Source organism: Euphorbia lathyris, chromosome 8, assembly GCF_963576675.1.
Source record: "Euphorbia lathyris chromosome 8, ddEupLath1.1, whole genome shotgun sequence".
Taxonomy (NCBI): Eukaryota; Viridiplantae; Streptophyta; class Magnoliopsida; order Malpighiales; family Euphorbiaceae; genus Euphorbia; species Euphorbia lathyris.
In genome coordinates, this window is record NC_088917.1 from 77207924 (window position 1) to 77230055 (window position 22132).

At 33.9% G+C, this 22132-nt stretch overlaps 3 protein-coding genes across 6 annotated transcripts; 2 read left to right on the plus strand and 1 right to left on the minus strand.

Annotated features, from left to right (window-relative positions):
* The first annotated feature begins 489 nt into the window (after window positions 1–489).
* Window positions 490–6454, plus strand: LOC136202853 (probable disease resistance protein At4g27220). 2 transcript variants are annotated; one of them, XM_065993780.1, is made up of 4 exons: window positions 490–3385; window positions 3462–3830; window positions 4064–4528; window positions 5996–6454. In XM_065993780.1, the coding sequence occupies exons 1-4, from the start codon at window positions 644–646 to the stop codon at window positions 6452–6454; spliced, it is 4035 nt and encodes a 1344-aa protein (XP_065849852.1). In that variant the 5' UTR covers window positions 490–643. The 2 variants fall into 2 exon arrangements, with proteins under 2 accessions (XP_065849852.1, XP_065849853.1); XM_065993781.1 differs by having other exon boundaries at window positions 6219–6380.
* A 20-nt stretch (window positions 6455–6474) lies between these two features.
* On the plus strand, window positions 6475–14716 carry LOC136202854 (putative disease resistance protein At1g63350). 3 transcript variants are annotated; one of them, XM_065993783.1, is made up of 5 exons: window positions 9021–9161; window positions 9945–10666; window positions 10761–11672; window positions 12174–12214; window positions 14582–14716. In XM_065993783.1, the coding sequence occupies exons 2-4, from the start codon at window positions 10004–10006 to the stop codon at window positions 12195–12197; spliced, it is 1599 nt and encodes a 532-aa protein (XP_065849855.1). In that variant the 5' UTR covers window positions 9021–9161; window positions 9945–10003; the 3' UTR covers window positions 12198–12214; window positions 14582–14716. The 3 variants fall into 3 exon arrangements, with proteins under 3 accessions (XP_065849854.1, XP_065849855.1, XP_065849856.1); XM_065993782.1 differs by lacking the exons at window positions 10761–11672; window positions 12174–12214; window positions 14582–14716 and adding exons at window positions 6475–6813; window positions 6916–7578 and having other exon boundaries at window positions 8376–9161; window positions 9945–10192; XM_065993784.1 differs by lacking the exons at window positions 12174–12214; window positions 14582–14716 and having other exon boundaries at window positions 10761–12145.
* A 1369-nt stretch (window positions 14717–16085) lies between these two features.
* Window positions 16086–19628, minus strand: LOC136203584 (large ribosomal subunit protein eL42-like). Its single transcript, XM_065994778.1, has 4 exons — window positions 19500–19628; window positions 18000–18179; window positions 17749–17823; window positions 16086–16338 (listed from the first exon to the last, which is right to left on the minus strand). Exons 1-4 carry the CDS (start codon window positions 19500–19502, stop codon window positions 16279–16281), a joined length of 318 nt encoding a protein of 105 aa, XP_065850850.1. The 5' UTR covers window positions 19503–19628; the 3' UTR covers window positions 16086–16278.
* Window positions 19629–22132: the final 2504 nt, after the last annotated feature.

The following is a 22132-nucleotide window of genomic DNA, read 5'->3' on the forward strand; positions in this document are numbered from 1 at the left end:
TTTGGAACTCAAACTCAGTTTGGTGATTATGATGAGATTGATGAGCATGAGAAGAAATTACTTGAGTCATTTTTGTCCAAAAACTCATGTCCACAGCGCACAGTTGCAGATCTCATTATAAAAAAAAAAAACAGAACACAAATGTTTCTTTAGAGTTCCTTAAGAAAAAACTTAGAGTTTGCAGTAACTAAAGCAAGGAGGAGTGTTAAATTTATGCTTTGCTAACTGCTATCTTATCCTATATTTTTTATTTGTATGATTTTAATCAGTTACAGTGGTTATTAAATCACTGATTTGTAGGAAGTAGTTATTACACAGTTTTTCTGTAACTGTGTTTCTGCTGTATTTATACTAAATAGGTAACTTAATAACTAATTAAATAACAATGAAAAAAGTTAAAAAAAGGGTAAAGCATCTATTGGAATAGGTTAGAAAACCCTGACACTTGTATTTATACTGATTATCTACTGAAACTCTTCTTCATTAGCCAGTAGTCTTTACTTTCGTCTCTCATCAGATCATTTCTACTACTTTCTTCCCTTTCTATCTTCCAAATCTCTCTCTCTCTCTCTCTCTCTCTTCTGTATTCACTTTCCAGTTACTTTTCTTTGATCTCCATTCATTGTCTCTTTTGATAGATAAAATGGTTCTGGATTCCATTCTTTCAGTTTTGGGCAACTTAATTACAGATCCCATCAAACAATACATTGTTAAGCCTGCCGCACGACACATTGCCTATGCTTTCAACTGCAACACCAAAGTCCAAACTCTCCAGGATGAGGTTCAGCAATTGAAGAACAGGAAAGACAGGTTGCAGCACTCCGTTCATGATGCTACTCGTAACGGTGAAGAGATCTATGAGAATGTTACGGAGTGGTTAAGCAATGCGGAGAAAGCTATTGGAGATGCTGAGGAACTTGTGCAAGGAAAAGAAGAAGCAAAGAAAAGGTGCTTGGTGGGATTATGTCCCAACTTCAAGACTCGCTATCAGCTGAGCAAGAAAGCAGACAAGAAAGCTTCAGGGATCGAGAAGCTTCGAAATGAACAAGGACTAGATCAAGTTTCCTTCCCACTCCCTCCTCAACCGATACTCGTGCCTTCTGTGTACAGCCGCGAAGCCCTGCCTTCAAGGGTGTCGATGCTCAACCAAATTATGGATGCTTTGAGAGATCCTAATCTGAATATAATAGGGGTCTATGGTATGGGAGGCATCGGTAAGACCACACTAGCAAAGGAGGTCCAAGGAAAAGCAGTAGCAGAAAAGATGTTTGAGACTGTGGTGCTGGTTGCTGTTTCTCAGACTCCAGAATTCAGACGGATTCAGGTGGAGATTGCTGATTTCTTAGGCCTGAAATTTGATGTTGAGGGACTCCCGGGAAGAGCAGGTGTACTTCATAAGAGGTTGGAGAACTCCAAAGTACTCATCATTCTTGATGATCTTTGGCAAAAGCTTGATTTGAATGCTGTCGGAATTCCTTATGGGGATGCATCTAAGGGTTGCAAAATAATGCTTACCTCGAGGAATAGAGATCTATTATCTAGTGAGATGCGTGCACAAAAACTATTCCCACTTGAAGCTCTAAAAGATGAGGAGACGTTAAAGTTGTTTGAAATGTCTGTAGTCGAGGCTAAAGATGCAAAATTCCATGCCATAGCAACTAAAATTGCAAAAAAATGTGCAGGGTTACCTCTTTTGATTCAACTAGTTGCCACGGATTTACAGAATAAAGATTCTTATGAATGGAATGATAAGCTAAGTCAGCTGTCTACCTTTAGCGATGAAGAAATATATGGAAGAGTGTACAAAGTCCTTGAGTTCAGCTATGAGAGTCTACCCGGAGAGGAAATGAAGTCATTTTTCTTGCTTTGTGCTCTGTTTGGGCAATCTAATATCCGGATCCAGTACTTGTTGATTCACAGTATAGGGTTGGGTTTATTTAAGCACATTCGTACAATTGAAGGCGGAAGGGACAAAGTGCTAACCTTGATCAATAAACTTAAGGCTAAGAGTTTGTTGCTGGATGGAGACATGATTGGATTTGTCAAAATGCATGATGTTGTTCGTGATACTGCTCTTTCAATTGCATCTAGAGTGCAACATGCTTTTATCGGTACAGGTGAGGTTAGATTGAGAGACTGGCCAAACCAAGACTGCACCAGAATATCTCTTCCGTATTCTGATGCTCGGGAGCTTCCTGTAGACCTGAATTGTCCAGAGGCAGAATTATTTTTACTTTTCACAGAAGATCTTTCTCTAAAAATGCCGGATTCCTTTTATGAAAGGATCCAAAATTTGAAGGTTATTCATTTTTCCGGTATGCGTCTGATGCCTCTTCCTGTATCAATTGGTTCACTTACAAAGCTCCAGACATTGTGTTTGCATGGATGCCGATTGGATAATGTAGCTACCATCGGAAAGTTGAACCAACTAGAGTTGCTTAGTTTTGCAGACTCGAAGATTATTGAATTGCCTAAAGAAATAGAGGCATTGACTCAACTGAAGCAATTAGATTTGAGAAATTGCTCCAATCTCCAAGTAATTCCTGAAAATGTGTTATCAAAACTGAGCTCGTTAGAAGAACTATACATGCTTAACAGTTTTGTTCGATGGAACGCCAATGGTAATGCGAGCCTTGTGGAGCTAGAGAGTTTGCCTAACCTTTCAACTTTAGAAATACAAATTGAAAATTCTAAGTCGATACCACAAGGTTGCAGGTTCTTTGATAGGTTGAGAACTTATAAAATATCCATAGGTGATGAATGGGGTAACTGGAAAGGGAACGATGAAAGATCAAGAACGCTAAAGCTAAAGCTCGATGCAGGTATTCCTTTGGAGGATGGGATTGAAAAGTTGCTGAGAGTGACCGAATATCTATCTTTATCTGAAGCAATGGGAATTGAGAGTGTATTGTATGATCTAGATCCAGAAGGCTTTCCGCAATTGAAGCATCTCCGCATTGAAGATGATTCTAGTATTCAACATCTGATCAAGTCGACAATGCAGCCTTATTGTCATGCCTTTCCCATCTTAGAGTCGTTGTATCTGAAAAAATTAATGTGCTTGGAGAAGATCTGTTGTGGTCAACTTGTGATGGGGTCTTTTGCTGAATTACTAATCATAAAAATCAATGGTTGTCATAAATTGAAGAGCCTCTTTTCATTTTCATCAGCCAAATGTTTACTTCAACTTCGAGAAATTAAAGTTAAATCTTGTGAAAACCTGGAAGCTATAGTTTGTGAAGGAAGTGAAGATGAGCATTGCAGCAATAAAGTGATAGAGTTCAATCAATTGAGTTCCTTGAAGCTCGAGAAGCTACCAAAGCTCACAGGCTTTTGCAGAAGAAAAGAGGGAACTGCACCAATGGAATTGCTTTTTAATGAACTAGTATGCCCTTTTTCTAGTCGAATTTGATGTTTTGTTTTCCTTTTTTTCATATATTAACACAACATTTGATGTGCAGGTTTCTTTCCCTAATTTAACAAGCTTGGAGGTAGACGAATGTAAGTGTTTGAAATATGTATTTACAGCTCCAATGCTGAAATGTCTTGGTCAACTCAAAACATTTGACTTAGGGTATAATGAGTCTGTGGAAGAGATAATACAGATTAAGAAAGATGAAGAAATAGAGAGCATCAATATGATTTTGTTTCCTAAGCTTGAATTTCTTATACTTGGAGTACTTCCAAATTTACAAAAATTCAGCGGTGGCTATTCAATTGATTTTCCATTGCTCAAAAAATTGAGGATACATGGATGCACAGCAATGAAGAATTTTGTGTCGAGATTATCAAGTAATGAGAGCGAGGAAGAATACTTCTTCAATGAAATGGTGATGTTTTGCTTCTCTTCTTTTCTATACAATTATTTGGTTGTTTTCCTTGAACGCCCGCTATGGTAAAATTAATTTTTTTATTTGATTTGATTTACTTGATGTTTTGAATTTTTTGTTGATTTCATTTGAATTCTATTTTCATCTAGTAAAATTATTTATGTTGAGAAAAGAAGTTAATCTAAAGGGAATTATTAGTATTGTAGTAATTGATCTAAATACATGTATTGCAGGTCACTTTCTCCAACCTGGAGACAATGCAAGTCTCTGGCATGGACTTCAAATATTTATGGAGTAGCGATCCATGTGGAGCTTTCACTTTTGAAAATCTACTATCGGTTCATGTCCTCTTGTGTAGGAATCTGAAATATGTATTTCCAGCATCTATAGCTTGTGGCCTTCTCAAACTTCAAGATCTGAAAATTGATGATTGCAAAAATGTGGAAGTAATAATTGCAAAGGAAAACGATGAAGGATCAGAAGGCTCCCCTTGTTTTGTATTTCCTCAATTAAGCTTCCTTCGATTGGGTGATTTAAAGGAAATGAGGAGTTTGTATGAAGAACCTCATACCTCTGAGTGGCCAAACTTAAAATGTTTGCAAGTATATGGTTGTCATCAAATTATGAAATTTTGGTCCAAACAGGAAGAGGGGAGTGACCATGTTGCATTTCAGCAAACATTGTTTTCTGTTGATAAGGTATACAAGTTCTAAATTTTCTTTTTTGTTTTTTGTTTTACATATATGATTTTCAATTTACTTATAATTAGCTCAATACATCAGGATTCAAACTAGAGCCTTTAAAATACCTTGAAATTAAAATTATAATCTAATAATAACCCATGACTCGCACATTACAAAAAAAAAAAAAAACAAAAACAAAAAAACAGCTTATAATGAGAATAGATATTGTCACTAATACGTGTTTAATGAGAATAATTACTCTCATGACTCCTTTATTACTAGAGTCCCTACTAAAAGTACTGACGAGCATAAAATGTTATTCTCGTTATAAACTTACAATTATAATAATTTTATTCCTATTAAAATATTTTTTAATGATTAGCAAATATTCCCATTAAAGTATTTGTAATGATTTAAAATCTTCTCATTAAAATATTTGTAATGATAACAAAAAAAAATCATCTGTTGATAAGGTAAACAATTTCTTTTTTCTTTTTTTACATATGTCATATTCAAACTAGAGTTTTTAAAATACCTTGAAATCAAAATTATAATCTAATAATAACCTATAATTCCATAGATCATTTTATGAAGATCGAGTTAATTGAGATTTTGATGTACTCACCTGTACGAAAAATGGCGTTTCTAAAAAATACGAGATACGGGTACAGCGGGGATACGACAAATTGTATATATAATTAATAATACACTCATAAAGTGATTATAAAACCACAAATAACACTCACAAGTCATTATAAAATCACAAATAATATCTATAATATTAACTAATAAGTCATTAATTCATAAAAAGCAAACATTTAATACTTAAAACTACTTGATGTCGAAGTTGAACAGAAGTGGAACGAGATTTCAATCGAGCAGAACCTACACAAGATGGAAGTTAGGGTTCGAGAGAAAACTAAAAACAATTTGGGTGGGTTTTTCAATTTTTTTTATATATCTGTATGTTTCAAACGGTGAGTGGGTGATGGGTTAATATTACTTTATTTAATTTATCATATAATCCTTGTATTTTTAAAGTTTATTTTAAAAAAATCCTACAACTTAACTAATTATGAAAACTATCCCCGAAGTATACCTGGCATATCCCCGACGTGTGTCCGCTAATTAAAAGAGAAAAGGAAAAAAAAATATACTTCATAGCTATATCCCATACAGTATCCTGGCCATAACCTAGTACTCTAAGTATCGGATACTTGTACATTGACCTCCTAGAAGTATGCTACTTCATATATAAAAAAAATCATTTTAATTAGCTTAAATTATACACTTTGGTTTGCATAAATGTAGTTTTTATTAAAAAATTTGGGTTAATTACAAATAGGTGTACTGTCGTTTTACGGATTTGCAGATGGTACCCATGTTATTAACCCTCGCTCAGCGGGGACGCGTAATGCGACCGGGCCGCCCTTTTTTTTTTTTTAATGCTGACTTGATATAATGGTTTCTATTTTTGGTCAGTTTATTCCCAACTTGGAGGAATTGATAATAGATGACCAAAGCTTGAGGGCTATACATCAAAGTGGTGATTTTTCAGTTGAGTCGTTTTCCAGACTGAAAAATGTTACCCTACAGTATAGCCAAGAAGAATCTATTCCTTTTCTATTTGGTTTCCTTAGACGACTCTCCTCTTTGGAAAGGCTTCGCTTAAATAATTGCTCTTGGCATGAGATATTCTTATCAGGAATTGGAGATGAGGGAGATCATCTAAGATTAAAACACTTGAACTTGCATGAGATTAGGAATTTGATGCACATGATGAAGAAAGGCTCATTACTCAATCCCATCCTTCAGTATCTTCAGACTTTGAATGTTTCTGCCTGTGATGATCTGATAAATATAGCACCATCCTCAGTTTCTTTCCAAAATCTAATAACTCTAAATGTTAAAGGGTGTCGGAAGATGACACAAACTTGGTAACAGCATCAACAGCCAAAACTATGGTCCAACTAATGGAATTAAGAGTAAGTCATTGTTATATGATGGAAGAAATTGTTGCAACTGATGATGCAGACTGCAAAGAGCATGATGTGATCGTTTTCAAGAAGCTGAAGTGTTTGAAACTTGAGGGCTTACATAGACTAAACAGCTTTTGCTCTGGCAATTACGACTATAGTTTCCCATTGTTAGAAGAAGTAAATGTCAAGGGTTGCTCTATAATGAAGTTTTTTTGTGGCGGAGAGTTGAGCACACCAAAATTACGAGGAGTACGATATGAAGGTGAACAACAGTGGGAAGGAAATCTTAATGCAACTATATCATGCCATTTAAAAGAATGGGTATGTAACTCTGATTTTTGTATTCTTGCTTCCCTTAATTAATTAGTAATAATGTTTTCACCCTTTTATGTAATAATGCTATATCTTGGTATTGAAATTAAGGTTGGTGGACATTTTGAAGAAGGGAGTGTCTTCCAAAATGTAGAATCTCTAGAAGTGGTGAAAGATGCAATTTGTTCAAAAGCTTTATTAGCCAATCAACTGCACTTCTTGAACAGGCTGAGAAAGATTACTGTAAGTGACTGTGAGTCAGTACAAGTAGTTTTTGATTTGGAAGGGCTATCTGCTGAAGGTAGATCTGTTGGACTACTATGGCAATTAAATGAAATACAACTGGCTAATCTACCCATGTTGAGCCAATTATGCAACAAGGCTCCTACGGCCATTTTGGACTTCAGCAAATTGACAGTGCTGAAAATAAACAACTGTAGCAAGTTGGAATATGCATTTACTTGGTCCATGGCTTCATGCCTCTTTCAACTCCAAAGCATAGTAGTGAAAAATTGTGAGATGATGGAAACAATAATAAAGGAAGAGGAAGCAGAGGATGTAGCCCACGTGATACTTGGTTCACTGGAATATATCGATGTGCAATGTTTGCCAAAGTTTTCAAGTATTTATTCAGGAAGTGGTGATTTAGAATGTCCATCATTGAAGATGATTGACATAAGGAACTGTCTAAATATCAAATCATTCATTTCAAAATTGACAAAGGAAGATGGAGAAGGCAAGCAAGACCACAATATTATTCATTTCAGCCATAAGGTTAGTACAGAGCACAATTTATTCTAATTATATGTTCTAAATTATGTTTAATAGCATTACTTTTACCAAATTAACAATATTAAAAACCAATTTACTCATACAAAACATTATCTGTTAGCATTTTGAGATGCGGAATTACTAAAAATAGTGTCGACATTAATATGCTCTAACATATTTCTCTAAATACATAAAATTGTTAAACAATTTAGCCTTTCTTGTGACGTTGGTGATCTCAAATAGTTATTCAATAATTTTAATTTGAATTTTTTTTTTTTCGCAAATATAACGGATAAGGAGGATTGAAATCCAATTGAAATATTTAGATAAGAATCTTCTACTTTGACAAACTCAAGAATTTCAAATGCTAACATCACAATTATGCAACAATTTCATTCTGAAAAAACATCTTCTCCATGAATATGCAAAAAATTATTAAGAAATGTAGTGATAAATTTGTTTACTGAGATTGTTTAGACCTAAATTATATTTATTGTCATTGCATCTTTTGAGATTTTAATTTCTATATTTTTTTTATAAAAAAAATTTGGCCCACTTCCTCCCTTGTGCCCTAGATGTGTTTTGCCATTTGTTTAGAGCCAGGATTATTTCCGTAACCGTTATATTTTTAAATTTTAATTTCTATATTATTAAATTTTTTTAAATATTATTTTTGAGCTCTTCTATCAGTTGGACCCTGGACAGGTGCCCCTTCTACCCATGCGTGGGGACGGCCGTGTGATATTCTATGTATAAGTTTGATTAAGAGGTTAACATAAAGTCGATTTTGTATATTGCAGGTATTTCCTAAATTGGAATGGTTGTTATTAGACATCAGGTCCATCACAGCTATACTGCAAATTGAATTGCCCGTAAACTTCTTTTCAAATGTCAAAAATCTTGAGTTGCTATATTACTCTGCCACAACCAAATCAGATGTTCGTCTTCTTCATTTCCTTTCAAGATTACCAAATGTTAATGAACTCGGGTTCTGTGTTTCTTCTGTTGAAGAGCTCTTTGAATTTGAAGGACTCAGCGGTAACGTGGAAGGAGCTGTGACTAAACTGCCACAAATAAGAGCTTTGAAACTAGAAAATCTTAATCATTTGAAGCAAATATGGTGGCAGAATTCTCAATTGATTAATTTGGCATCATCCTCTTCATCCTTCCAAAATCTGACAAGTCTTGAAGCAAATCGATGCAATCAATTGAGAAATTTGATAACATCATCAGTAGCCAAAACTTTGGTGCAACTTGAGACGTTAACAGTAGAATCTTGCAAGATGTTGATGGTAATAGTAGAAGACAGAAATGATGAAACAACAGAGGAGATTGTTTTCACCAAAATGAAAACACTGAAGCTTATTAATCTGCAAAGTCTCAGAAGCTTCTCCTTAGGCAATTCCACTTTCGAATTCCCATGTTTGGAGGAAATTGTCCTGGAAAAGTGCCCCAACATGAGAGTCTTTTGTCCTGGAAACATAAGCACACCGTTGCTAAACTGTGTAAAAGAAGACGCATGGCAGGACAACTTTTATTGGGAAGGAGACCTCAACAATACCATTGAACACATATACAAGAAAATGGTAAGTAGCTAGTCATTACTTTTTTTTCCTATAGAATAATAATAATCACAAATATCAGTAAATATATATCAAGATCTTGTCCACCGCCATAGTGGATTCTTCTAAGTGCAACAGTAGAGGTGAAAAAAGTACATACGACACGATTACGCGCCACGAAATCAACACGTAATTTCAGTTTTTAGGTTTAGCTTAGTAGGTAATTTGTCATTTTTGGGTTGATATGAAATTGACACTTAAATTTTTGGGTTATTGGGTTAGAGTTGATAAACTAACCCGAAAACGACATGAAATGACACAAATATTTAAAATTATTGTTATATTCTCTTGTGTTTTTATATGTCAATTAATTAATAAACATAATAAAATTATAATTATTACTTGCAAATATGATTCAAACCTCTTAAATTGTTATAAACACATTACATCTAACATGATATTTTTAGACTTTTAGATGGTTAGTATTAACATATTAATCTAAAAATGACATAAACTATTTAAAAATAGTATCATATCCTCTTGTATTTTTAAAAGTTATCATTAATATACATGCATAACAAAATTACATGTAACCCGAAAACTCGATACGAAATTGACACTAAACCGAACGACTTTGATACAGAAGTTTTTGGATTGGATTTGGGTTTACTCTTTTTAACACGAACACGACTGGAACACGATAATTGTCGGGTCTATAAAATTAACATAAACTGAACTGAACATTTTGCTTGTATTTCATGTCTTACTTCATATACTTATTAATGTTGTTTTGTTTTGCACTCTTAGGCTGGGTTTAAAGATTTAGATGATGTCAAACTTTCAATATTTCCTATGCTGAAAGATAAATGGGGTGGCCAATTTGCATTCGAGAATTTTCCTCGTTAGAAAGGTTGGTGGTGGATGAGTGTCCAATGATCTCAAATGCCATATCATCACATCAACTTCAGCATTTGAAGGAGTTGAAAGTACTAATAGTAGAAAAATGTGATTTAGTCGAACAAGTGTTTGATTTGGAAGGACTATATGCTACGGAGTTTAGAATTGACGAGAGAATGGAGAATTTAAATGAACTGCACTTAGTTGATCTGCCAAAGTTGACCCATGTGTGGAGCAAGGATCCTCAACAAATTCTGAGTTTCGAAAATCTCCAACTGCTCAAAGTTCACAATTGTGGCAACTTAACATTTATATTTAATCTCTCAATGGCTTTAACTCTTCCAAACCTTCGAAGTGTTGAAGTTAAAAACTGCAGTCTGGTGGAACATATAATTGCAAAAGCAGAGGAGGAAAAAATGCAGGAATATCAAACAATTTTTCCATCTTTGGAGTCCATGAATCTACAATATTTTGATAAATTGTCGAGTTTTTATTCTGCAAGTGGGTTTCTAGAATGTCCATCCTTGAAAATGATCGAAGTAGTTGAATGTCCAAATATGGAATTATTTGCTTCAACAATTCCAAACGGACAAGAATCAATAAGCAATGAGTGCATGTTTCTGGGCAACAAGGTTAGTTTTCTTGAAGATTTGTCTTTTCTTTCACTTGTCATCTATCTGAAACATAAGCCCAATTTTAAATATATTTTTGTCTTTTGTTTTCCAGATTGAAATTCCAGGACTGGAAGAATTGAAAGTGGAATGGAACAGATTGAAGAGTATACTGTATGACGACAATCAACTCGAATTCCTACACAGACTGAAGTGCATTGATTTAACAGGCTTCCAATGTGAAGAATATGCAATTTTGCCATCTAATTTCCTTCAACATTTTCCCAAATTGGAGAAGCTTGCTTTAAGTGATGCTTTAATTGAAGAAATAAACCTTCAAGACTCAATGAGCAAAGATGCAGTGTCACTTGCATTGTTAACAAAATTAAAGCTATCAAATCTGCCAAAGCTTAAGTATCTAGTCAATGATGATTCCCATCCAGTGCCCTTGTTTCAGAATTTGGAAGATTTGGAAGTAGTTGAATGCAACAGATTGGAGATTCTAGTGCCTTCCACAGTGTCATTTCAAAATTTAACAAATTTAGAAGTGTCAAAGTGTGATGGGCTGATAAATCTGATTACTACTTCAACAGCTAGGAGTCTTGTGCAGCTCAAAAGAATGAATGTGAAGGATTGTAAAATGATGCAAGAAATTGTAGCCATTGCATCGGATGGAGTGGAATGTGAGATTCGGTTCAGTCAACTAGAGTACCTAGGACTCGATGATTTGCCATGCCTCACAAGCTTCTGCTGTGGGAATTTTGATTTCCATTTCCCATCTTTGGAAGAAGTGGTGGTTACAGGATGCCCCAACATGACGATTTTTGCTGAGCAAGTTCCAACTGCACCAAAGCTATTGAAAGTTAAAACAGGAATACACGAGTATTGGGAACCGGAACGGGGATGGGGATGGGAATGGGAATGGGAATGGAGAGGGATATGGGAATCATCGAAATGGAAACTGGAACATGAATGGGAATGGGAGGGCAGCCTTAATAACACCATTCAAGCATTATTTATGGAAAAAGTATGTACACATTAAAATCGTTAGCCTATAAGAAAAAACGAGAACTATCAAAACTAAATAGTATTGCAACTGGGTTAAATACACCATTGGCCACTGAATTTTCATTCATAGTAGTCTCAAAATCGCCACTTAATTTCAATTTATCTCAATAAATCATTCAACTTTGAATTTTACGTCAATAAAGTTATTCGGACAACTTCAAAAGCAAAAAAAAAAAAACCGAAAATATGACGTGGCTTTCATCTTGGCCTCACTCAAATTGAATCGCTGAAGTAGCTATTTTATTGAGACAAATTGAAGTTGAGTAACCATTTTGAGACAATCATTAAAGTTCAATGATAGTTGTATTTAACCCTATTGCAATTTAGACGAAGTTGATGTTTAAGTGTTTTTTTCACTGGTGAGAAATTGTATATTGTGTTAATTTAGTAAATGAAAATTATGTGGCTTAATTAGTTAATTGCCAAAACGTTGTTTGATTGTGAAATCTGTTCTGTGCAGCATGCTGATGAAAAGATTGAATGAACTCAACTCAACAAAAGGTGATGTATGCTAGTAATTTTGCTACACATACTTCATCTCTATTTTATTTACAATACTACTCATGATTTATTCAAATATTTCATTTTTTATTACAACAACAACAAAGCCTTAGTCCCGAAATGATTCGGGGTCGGCTAACATGAAACATCATATAAAACCGTGAAATCAAGTCGTGTCAGCGACACAAATTCGCTCCCTTCACTCCGTCCTATCCACTACCATATTTTCTTCAATTCCCAGTAAACTCATATCACTCTCGATCACCCTCCTCCAAGTTTGCTTAGGTCTTTCCCTACCCCTCACCACTACATCCCTTTGTCACTCTTCGGTTCTCCTAACCGACGCATCAAGCGCTCTACGTCTCACATGGCCAAACCACCTTAGTCGGTTTTCTCTCATTTTATTCTCAATAGATGTGACCCCTACTTTTGTCCTAATTATTTCATTACGCACCTGGTCCTTTCTCGTATGACCACACATCCATCTCAACATACGCATCTCCGCCACCGACATCTTATGGATGTGGCAGTGTTTCACTGCCCAACACTTCGTACCATATAGCAATGCTGGTCTAATTGCCGTCCGGTAGAATTTTCCCTTCAATCTATTAGGCATGTCGGGATCACAAAGGAAACTCGTAGCACTCTTCCACTTCGACCAACCAGCTTAATCCTATGAGCAACATCTCCATCTACTTCTCCATCCGTTTGGATAATAGATCCTAAATACCGGAAGCAATCCGAGGCCTGAACAACTCTCCCATCTAAAGTGATTGTCCCTGCCTCCCTACTCCTATGGCCGCTAAACTTACACTCCAAATATTCTGTCTTACTTCGACTCAACTTAAAGCCTCTAGATTCTAGAGTTTGTCTCCATAGTTCCAACTTCCTCTCCACTCCTTCTTTCGTCTCATCAACCAACACAATATCATCTGCAAACAGCATGCACCATGGTATACCATCTTGAAGTTAACTTGTTAGTTCATCCATAACGATGGAAAAAAGAAATGGGCTTAGTGCGGAACCTTGATGCACTCCAATCGTAATAGGAAACTCTTCAGTCTTCCCAACACTAGTACGTACACTCGTGCATAATCCCTCATACATGTCCTTTATGATGTCAATATATTTTCGCGAAATGTCTTTCCTTATCAAGGCCCACCAAAGTACTTCCCTTGGTACCTTATCATATGCTTTCTCCAAGTCAATGAAAACCATATGCAAGTCTTTCTTCTTATTTCGATAGTGCTCCATTAATTGTCTCATTAGATGGATGGCTTCCATAGTTGATCTTCCCGGCATAAAGCCAAACTGGTTTTCTGAGATCTTCACCGTCCTCTTTAGCCTTTGTTCGATCACTCCCAAAGTTTCATAGTGTGACTCATTAATTTGATTCCCCGATAGTTGGCACAATCTTGGACATTGCCTTTGTTTTTATACAAAGGGATTAAGATACTTTTCCTCCATTCTGATGGCATATTATTGTTTCTCCAAATTTTGTTGAAAAACGTCGTCAACCATTCGATTCCTCTTTCTCCCAAACATCTCCAAATCTCAATAGGGATCGGGTCCTACTGCTTTCTTCAACTTCATCTTACTTAATGCCATTTTGACTTCACCCTTTTGAATTCTCCGCAGGCATTCATGATTTATCATATCGTGATGGATACTTATATCTCCAACATCTTGTTGGCGATCTCCATTAAATAAGTCATCAAAATAGGACCTTCATCGTTCCTTGATATCCTTATCTCCAACTAGGACTTTCTGGTCCACATCCTTCACACATTTAACTTTTCCGAGATCTCGCGTCTTCCTATCTCTCATCCGAGCAATTCTATATATGTCATTAGTAACAAGTTAGAACTTCCCATTTTTTATTCTGTAATAAAAATCCTTATTTAAGAAGAATAGTATACATGGATCCATTAAGTAACAAGTTAGAACTTCCCATTTTAGTTTAGACATATAATTCTATTTTTATCCTATAATCTTGTTGATACAAATTCCCACCATTATTGTAGACAGATATGGATTCCTACTCATGTTTTCATCATCTTTCTCATGTATTTTCTTTGGCCTCATACATGTGTTGCCCCTGTATTTGGCTCAAAATTTCAACTGTCTCCCTTAACTTTCAAAAATTTCAAATAATTTTCCTATTATTGTCCAATTGCATTTCAAATAATCCTCCTATTCTTGTGAACCAATTTCGTCCCTACATAAAAAAAAAACCCCCAATTTTATAAGAGCTCCCTGTAAAGACTAGTGTGAGTGTGATCCTTATTGATGTTTCCGTTTAATTCTTACTGCTGCAGTAATGCAAATAATGTCTCATTTTCTCGTATTTTTGTATTTTCCTATCAGTGTAAGAGAAAGGGGTTTAATGGTTGGAATAGAACTTGTGACTCACAGAAAGGAGAAGGCATCTGCAGCTTTTGAGAAACTTAGAGGCACTCAGACGCTACTTCACGAATAAAAGATAGAAAAACGAATGATATTATGATGCTGTGAACATCACGAAGTTTTTTGTAAAATCATTTTGATTCGTTAGAATATTTATTGAATGTACAAATGTACTAAAATTTGAATTTTTTTTATATTATATGTTTTTTTATAAAAAAATGATTTACAGTTTGGAAGATTTAAATTTGAGTTATTAGATGATAATTATTATTAGGTACAAGATTTATCTATAAAATAAATAAATCACTAATAGAGACTAACAGAGACGTACAGCTGAAAGTGGTAAGCTCAGAATTACAATAGGGGACAGATTTTGTAGTAATTCTATCGATATGGTCCTCTTTTGCCGACAGAGTTTGAGAGATTGACACAGAATTTTATGCATGGTGGCTAGAGATCATCAAGGACATGTCATTCTTTTTAACTTGAGATGGAGGTAATGTGTAAGGTGAGGCGTAGCGTCTTTGTGTCACATTGTTTGCCTGTTAAATTAGGGTATAATGAAGGGAATAATGAGATGTTTTCTTGAAGTAGCGAAATTGTTTTAATCTAAAAACATAGAGGCGCGTCACTTGTCAAAACGTTCGCTACATAAGTTTTAAGATTATTGAACGTGATTGGATAAAAATATGAGCTATTAAATGCAATTGAACAGGGGTTATTGAAAGCAATTATACAATAGAATCTGGTGAAAGGATGACCTCAAGCTTACTAGTTTTCTGGTGAAGTGGAGATTGCTTGTATGGATTGTCAAGAAAGCCATTTGTATTTTGTAATCTCATGTTGATAAAAGTAAAATAAAGGCTTAATACATCATTTGCTCCCTGAACTAAGTCCGTTTTCGGTTTGATAAAAGCTCAATCATATTCAGTTCAATTTATAAACAAGTCGAATACGAAGAAACTCGACATAAGCTCACAAGCAAACTCAATTATAAATTCATGAACCAGCTCATGATTAAACTCGATCATAATTTTCATGAACACGATAGTGAATAAACTTGGTTCAATTACTATTGTAATAATAAATTCTTATAAAGAGAGAGATAAACATAATGTAATTTTATGTAAACTTTGGATTTATAGATTCAAGAACTGCATAGTTTTGGATTAAAGAAATTTCAAATCAATAAAATTAATGAACATAACTATTAGTTATTCACGAACGAAATTCATAAACTAAATTAAAGTAATTATTCATGAGCTACTCGCAAACAGCTCATGAGCAGCTCACTAACAAAATGTTGAACTCAAGTTCAAACTCGTCAATTTTTTACAAGCCAAACCTGGACATGGAAAAACTCACTCAGTTCAGCTTGGTAGCCCTATACCCTGAACTCTATTTATATAGCTAAATAATTATTTTGAATTATTTGATGTTTCAACAAAGTGTAAAGCTTGTGAGGTGAAAGAATAGCAAATTCTAATATGAAGTGCGCTAAAATTGCTACTAATAAGAAATTATATCATTAACATGTCTAGTAATCGCCAAAAACAAGAAAAGAAAAAGAGAATGACAAAATTGTAGATTAAATCCAGCTCCTGAAAAATAGTTCAACAAGTACATCAACAATTTTGGGAAAGAAAAAAAAACAGCATTTAGAAGAGTGAAGTTCCCTTGCCCTTCTTGTCTCCACCAATCTCAAAATGCTTGCACCTCTGCAGAAAAACGTAGCCAATCATCAGGCACTACAATATCATCGAGTACACAATAATACGATTTACAGAAACAACACATCAAACACAACAACAGTATTTGACACTATTACAATTTCTGTTTCATTTATTTCATATATAATCATGTGTAGTGGTGGCAATTATCGTATCTGTGTCGTGTCAATTTCGGGTTAGTGTAAAAATGAGTCAACCGTAACCCAAACCAAAAACTTTATCATATTTACCTATTAGCAAGCCCCTTATCTTATCGAACATCTAAGACTGTAAAGATAGGTTAAGTTAGTGTTCGCCAATATCAATTGCTAGCAGAAGTCAGTTGCTTTGAGTTTAAAAACTATTGAATCAAACAATTGAATTCACTCTTACATCTGTCGAAGCCGGAGTGTAGATTTCGTAACAAGTAAGTTTAACATGTATGTAACATTAATGATGAATTTTGAAAATGTAAGAGGATATGGTACAATTTTCAAATATTTTTATGCCATTTTTAGATTAATATGTTGGGGATCATATAATGTGTTTATGACCATAGTTGTTTAAATCGAGATTCGACTCGTGACTCGAAATCTCATTTTGCGAATCGGGACTCGTGAATCGAATGGAATCGTAAGAGTCGGATCAAATTCAAAATGCTATAAAAAAATTAATATTAACCATATTTAACTTTAAATATTAGTCCAAAAATGCGATTTTAATATCTAAATAGAAATTATATCAAGTTATAAAAGAAAGTAGAGACAGAATTTGTAAAGTGAAGAGCCATCCGATTGAAACCATTTGTGTTTCATAACTTCTGTACTTTTTTTTTTGTTTTTGTAAAGTGAATAGTCATCTTCTTCTGCTGTATGTTTTTAAGTTGTTAAAAATTGAATTTTTTTTCTAAATGGTAGCCTGAATCAGCCGACTCGGGTGACTCGGTGAATCGGCCGAATCAGTGGTGACTCGGCCGATTCATGAAGCTTCCGAGTGTACCATAGATACGACTCGAATTCTTCATGAATCGAATCGTACGAATCGACTCGCGACTCGTACAATTCTAACAACTATGTTTATGACAATGCAGGATGTTCCAATAACATTTTGTAAGTAACAAATGTGAACTATAGAAACATGGAAAAATGTAACAATTAATTTAAATATTTGTGTCATTTTTGGTTTAGTATGTCAACCCTAACCCAACCAAAAAATTTCAGTGTCAATCAAAAAATTACACATTACCTACTGATCTAAACCCGAACACTAAAATTGTGAGTCGTGTAATTGGGTCAAATGTACTTTTACACCTCTAATCATGTGTAGTATATATATAATGAGTTTGACACCCCTACAAACCCATTTTGAAACCACTACAAACAGCAAATATATAAAGAACACTTTTTAGCCAAGGCAAACCTTAATTGGATGCTGTGAGACATGCTTGCATCCTTGGCATTGAAGCCTCAGAACAATCTTCTTTGTGGTTTTGGCCTGCACAAAAATTACAAACAGATTTAATGTTAGGCATGCTTCCCCCAATAGATAATAATGGATTAGATGGAAGCCTAAGCAGTTAACTTCAACTATTCTGTGTCGTAAAATTCAATAATGCTCAGACCAAAAAGGAAAAAAGAAAAGGAAGACACCAAATGCGTCATAGGGTTCACCTTCTTGTGGAAGACAGGCTTTGTCTGCCCACCATATCCTGACTGTTTGCGATCATAACGCCTTTTCCCCTGAGCTGAAAGGCTATCTTTTCCTTTCTTGTACTGAGTAACCTTGTGCAAGGTGTGCTTTTTGCATTCCTTGCTCTTGCAGTAAGTTTTCTTAGTCTTGGGAACATTCACCTATGCAATACAACTTATCATAAGGGAAACACTACAGACAAGAGTCTATTCACTTCAAAAGACATCAGCAAGCTAGTGTCTACTTTATTAACACATTTCCTCCCAACAAAAATATGGATGGGGGAGAAAAATTCTTCCAATTCGATATGGAACCAGAACGACTAATAGCCCTTTGTTGCATTTGACTGAATGTAAACAATCATTTGAAATTGCTTCAGAATATTACCTCAAACAATAAATTAAAGAGTATTGGAGATTACTACGCACAACAGTCTATTACCTGGAAACAAGAATGGTTGTGGAAAACCGAAAAGAAAATCCCGAAACATATTTATAAAAACATATAGATAAGTGGTACATAGGGGAAATGTGTAATAATAAAATATAATTACATATTTAAATTTTTATTAACAATCATTTAAATAAGGACGTACATTCAATTTCTTGGTTATATACATCAATCAAAATTACATAAAGGGCGGTCCGGTCGCACTACGCGTCCCCGCTGAGTGAGGGTCCGGGGAGCGGTCCCACCACAAGGGTATACTGGGGCAAGTCATCCCTTGCCAATTTATTTGGCAAGAGGCCGCTCCTAAGACTCGAACCCGTGACCTCTTGGTCACACGACAACAACGTTTACCGTTGCGCCAAGGCTCGCCCTCATCAAAAAAAATTACATACAAGCCACAAAATAGAGGGGGAAAGAGATTTTTTATTTTAAAAGCTTGTAGAAGATGATCTAGGAAAAGATTAGAGATTTGGCGAACATGCCATAAACATTAATTTAATTCTGAAAATTTCAGGAAATGTGAAATGCTTTAAAATATTTCCAGAACACTAAAAATAAAAGTTTCCGTGCAACACATCCCATTACTAGGAATTATATTCTTTCTACTCATGCTATATCAGTTCCAATAACTCTAGTCTTCATCTTAGAAAAATAACAAATATTCAACTTTGGAGCATAAGAAATTCTTAACTAATGGCAAAAGGCTAACTCAAATGAGTAACGCATCTAAACCTTTCATGATGATTGTAGCAATTAACAATCGAGCAAAAGCACTAGTATTATCAGATCGAAAATGATAAGAAATGTTGCTAACCTAATATACTTATTTTGGAGCAAAAACAAAGAGAAATCACAAGAGATTGAGTATAGGAAACTGAATCCTCCAAATCATATTTGCAGCTAAAACTCTTTTAAGTACGGCCAAATCGGAAAAGCAAATGAAGGAGAAGAATTAAGAAACTCAACACAATTCAACCATGAAATCAGCTAAAACAAGATTCAGAATAAGAGGAAAGTGGAAAACGGCTTACCATTGTGCTTGACCTCAGAAAACCCTAGAGAGAAGAAGAACAAAGAGCCGTCCCAGTGTCAGAATTGGAATCGGCTGAAGGATACGAATTTACAGTAGAGTGGATTAGGGCTCCATTGTTGAGTTTTATGTCGCGTTTTGGGTTTGGGCTTGGGCTTGCGTTTTCCACTCTTCTTTGCCTTTGGGCCCAATCCTGCATTCATTATTATTATTGGGAAAATTACACAGAAATTTATGCCCCTACTTGGAATTAGTTGTTAGCTGATTATAGCTGTTAGTTGTTAGATGATTACATTAGCTGATTTGACTAACTATTTGTATAACCTGTTTGGTAAAAATTAGCTGATTAATAATAGCGGTTTGTACAAAAAAACGAATAAGGACATTAATTTTAGCGCAGGAAAAGAGGGAGTCTATCTATTAGGGTTAAAGAAATCCATTAATTTTAATATTCCAAAACGCTAATTGAAAAAACTTCTTTTAAGAACTTTTTCTAAATTAGCGTTTTCATCACAAAACTCTCTTCCAAACCTCTCTCCACCGAACACTCCAATCAGCGGTTTCAATTGTTAATCTAAAGTTGGTCAAAACCGCTCTTTTTATCCCAAAACGCTATTTACCAAGCAGGGCCCATGTTTTAACAATTATTTACAACTATATCAAGTCATAATTTTGGATTATGTCAAACTAGTAAAATTAGTACTTTTAATATATTTAAGGATTATAATTTATAAATTAGAAGTCTAGAATATATTTTTTAAAATTTATAATTTATGAAATAGAATCTAGAATTTTTAAACTATAATGTAAAATCATATTATATAAAGAATAATAATATATCAAGAATTAAACTTGGAAATATGACTTATCTAGTGCCCGCTATGGTTACTTTGTTTTTTACAAAGTACCATTACTTGGTGTGGTTTTCACCATTGGATGTCCAATGGTGAAAACCACACCAAGTAATGGTACTTTGTAAAAAACAAAGTAACCATAACGAACACCTGACTTTATGATATTCATGTATTTGACCCTTCATTATTTATGTCATTATTTTAGTTTAAATTTAAAAGCAAAAATTTGTAGTGTTTTATGATTATTTTATTTAAAAATATATATTCTCCCCAATAAATACTATTTAATTATTTCATCCAACTTTATGTAATGGTAATAAAATTTGGGCAAATTAAACTCATGGCCACTAAACTTTACGTATTTTAACATTGTGTGTATTGAACTTTAATTCTTAACATTATGATCACTTAACTTCACAATTTTTTAACACCAATGACCATTCAATATCTCAAAATGACCGTTGACAGTCTCAAAATAAAAAAATTGAAGAGCTAGTGATATTTGAAAGAAATTTAATTCTTGAAAATTTTCGTTTTTGAGATCATTTATGTGTTGTATGATTAGGAGAGAGAGTGAATATTTAGAGAGAGAAATCTCCAAAAAATATAATTTTGAAAAATAAAAAATGTGTTTTCATGGTAGATGTCGTTCTGAACAACAGTAGTTCTTGAATATTTTCATTTTGAGGTCGTTAACAATCATTTTGAGGAATTAGTTAAAGTTTAGTGGCTACCGGTATTAAAAAGTGTAAAATTCAGGGGTTATGCTGTTAAGAATTGAAGTTCAGTGACCGCAATATTAAAATGAGTAAAGTTTAATGGCCATGGGTATAATTTACCCGATAAACTTTTGAAGTTAACTTTTTATATTAATCACTATTTTTTTATATAACATAGTCATTTATTTTTAAAAAAAAGAACTATAAAGTGGATTTTGTGTGGTGTGTGTTTGTCGTCGTTGTACCAAAAACAGTTTCAAGTATTGTATATTATTACTCTATTACGATCTATAATATTGAAGATACATATTCAAACTTATTTGATGTACTTCTGGATTATACTTTTTTAATTACTTACGTCGAGAGATAGTTTTTTTCTATTAATGAAACAATTATATTTCTTCTAAAATAATTAATAAATTAATTAAAAAAATTAAAATTTAACTTAACTTAGGGATCAGATAAAAAAAAATTACTAAATAATAATTCTAATTCACTATCATTAAAATATCTAAAATTATAGTAAAATCATGTTCTTTATTACTTAATTTCAGTATCAGTAATTTCAGTTCAGTTCAATTCAATTCAGTAATCAGCTTAGTTCGGTAATTATCATTACTTATTATAATTATAATTATTTATTTATTATTATTATTATTATTAGAACCATTATTATTTTTATAAACTTTTTATTTTAATTATTGCTATTTTTAAAGGATTATTTATTTTTCAGTTTTAGTAACTTTTAGTTCAGTTCAGTAGTATCTAGTTCTATTCCGTTCAATTCAGCTAATTTTAATAAAAAAGAACAGAGCCTTAACCAGTTAAAAGTATTGATGCTCACTGGAGTTTAGACAAGATTTCTAGTCACTAAACTTTATTTTTGCGGCCGATATACATCAAAATTATCAAATTTGAATGTGAATAGGAAGCGTGGATTAATCTAAATTAATTTTATTAGTTACATATTTTATTTTTCTATTTATAATAGGAGAAAACTTCATCATACTATCTTTTTAACACGTGATGATAATTTGATAGTTAATCAATAGGCTCACCAT

Excerpts from the sequence above, each read along its gene's own strand:
- LOC136202853 (XM_065993780.1), top strand. The coding sequence starts at position 644 with ATGGTTCTGGATTCCATTCTTTCAGTTTTGGGCAACTTAATTACAGAT. Across the intron at positions 3,831-4,063 it reads AATACTTCTTCAATGAAATG|GTCACTTTCTCCAACCTGGA; the intron begins GTGATGTTTTGC and ends CATGTATTGCAG. Across the intron at positions 4,529-5,995 it reads CATTGTTTTCTGTTGATAAG|TTTATTCCCAACTTGGAGGA; the intron begins GTATACAAGTTC and ends ATTTTTGGTCAG.
- LOC136202854 (XM_065993782.1), top strand. The coding sequence starts at position 6,475 with ATGGTCCAACTAATGGAATTAAGAGTAAGTCATTGTTATATGATGGAA. Across the intron at positions 6,814-6,915 it reads CATGCCATTTAAAAGAATGG|GTTGGTGGACATTTTGAAGA; the intron begins GTATGTAACTCT and ends ATTGAAATTAAG. Across the intron at positions 9,162-9,944 it reads AACACATATACAAGAAAATG|GCTGGGTTTAAAGATTTAGA; the intron begins GTAAGTAGCTAG and ends TTGCACTCTTAG.
- LOC136203584 (XM_065994778.1), bottom strand. Across the intron at positions 17,824-17,999 it reads AGCCTGTCTTCCACAAGAAG|GCCAAAACCACAAAGAAGAT; the intron begins GTGAACCCTATG and ends ATTTTTGTGCAG. Across the intron at positions 16,339-17,748 it reads TCTCACAGCATCCAATTAAG|AGGTGCAAGCATTTTGAGAT; the intron begins GTTTGCCTTGGC and ends GTTTTTCTGCAG.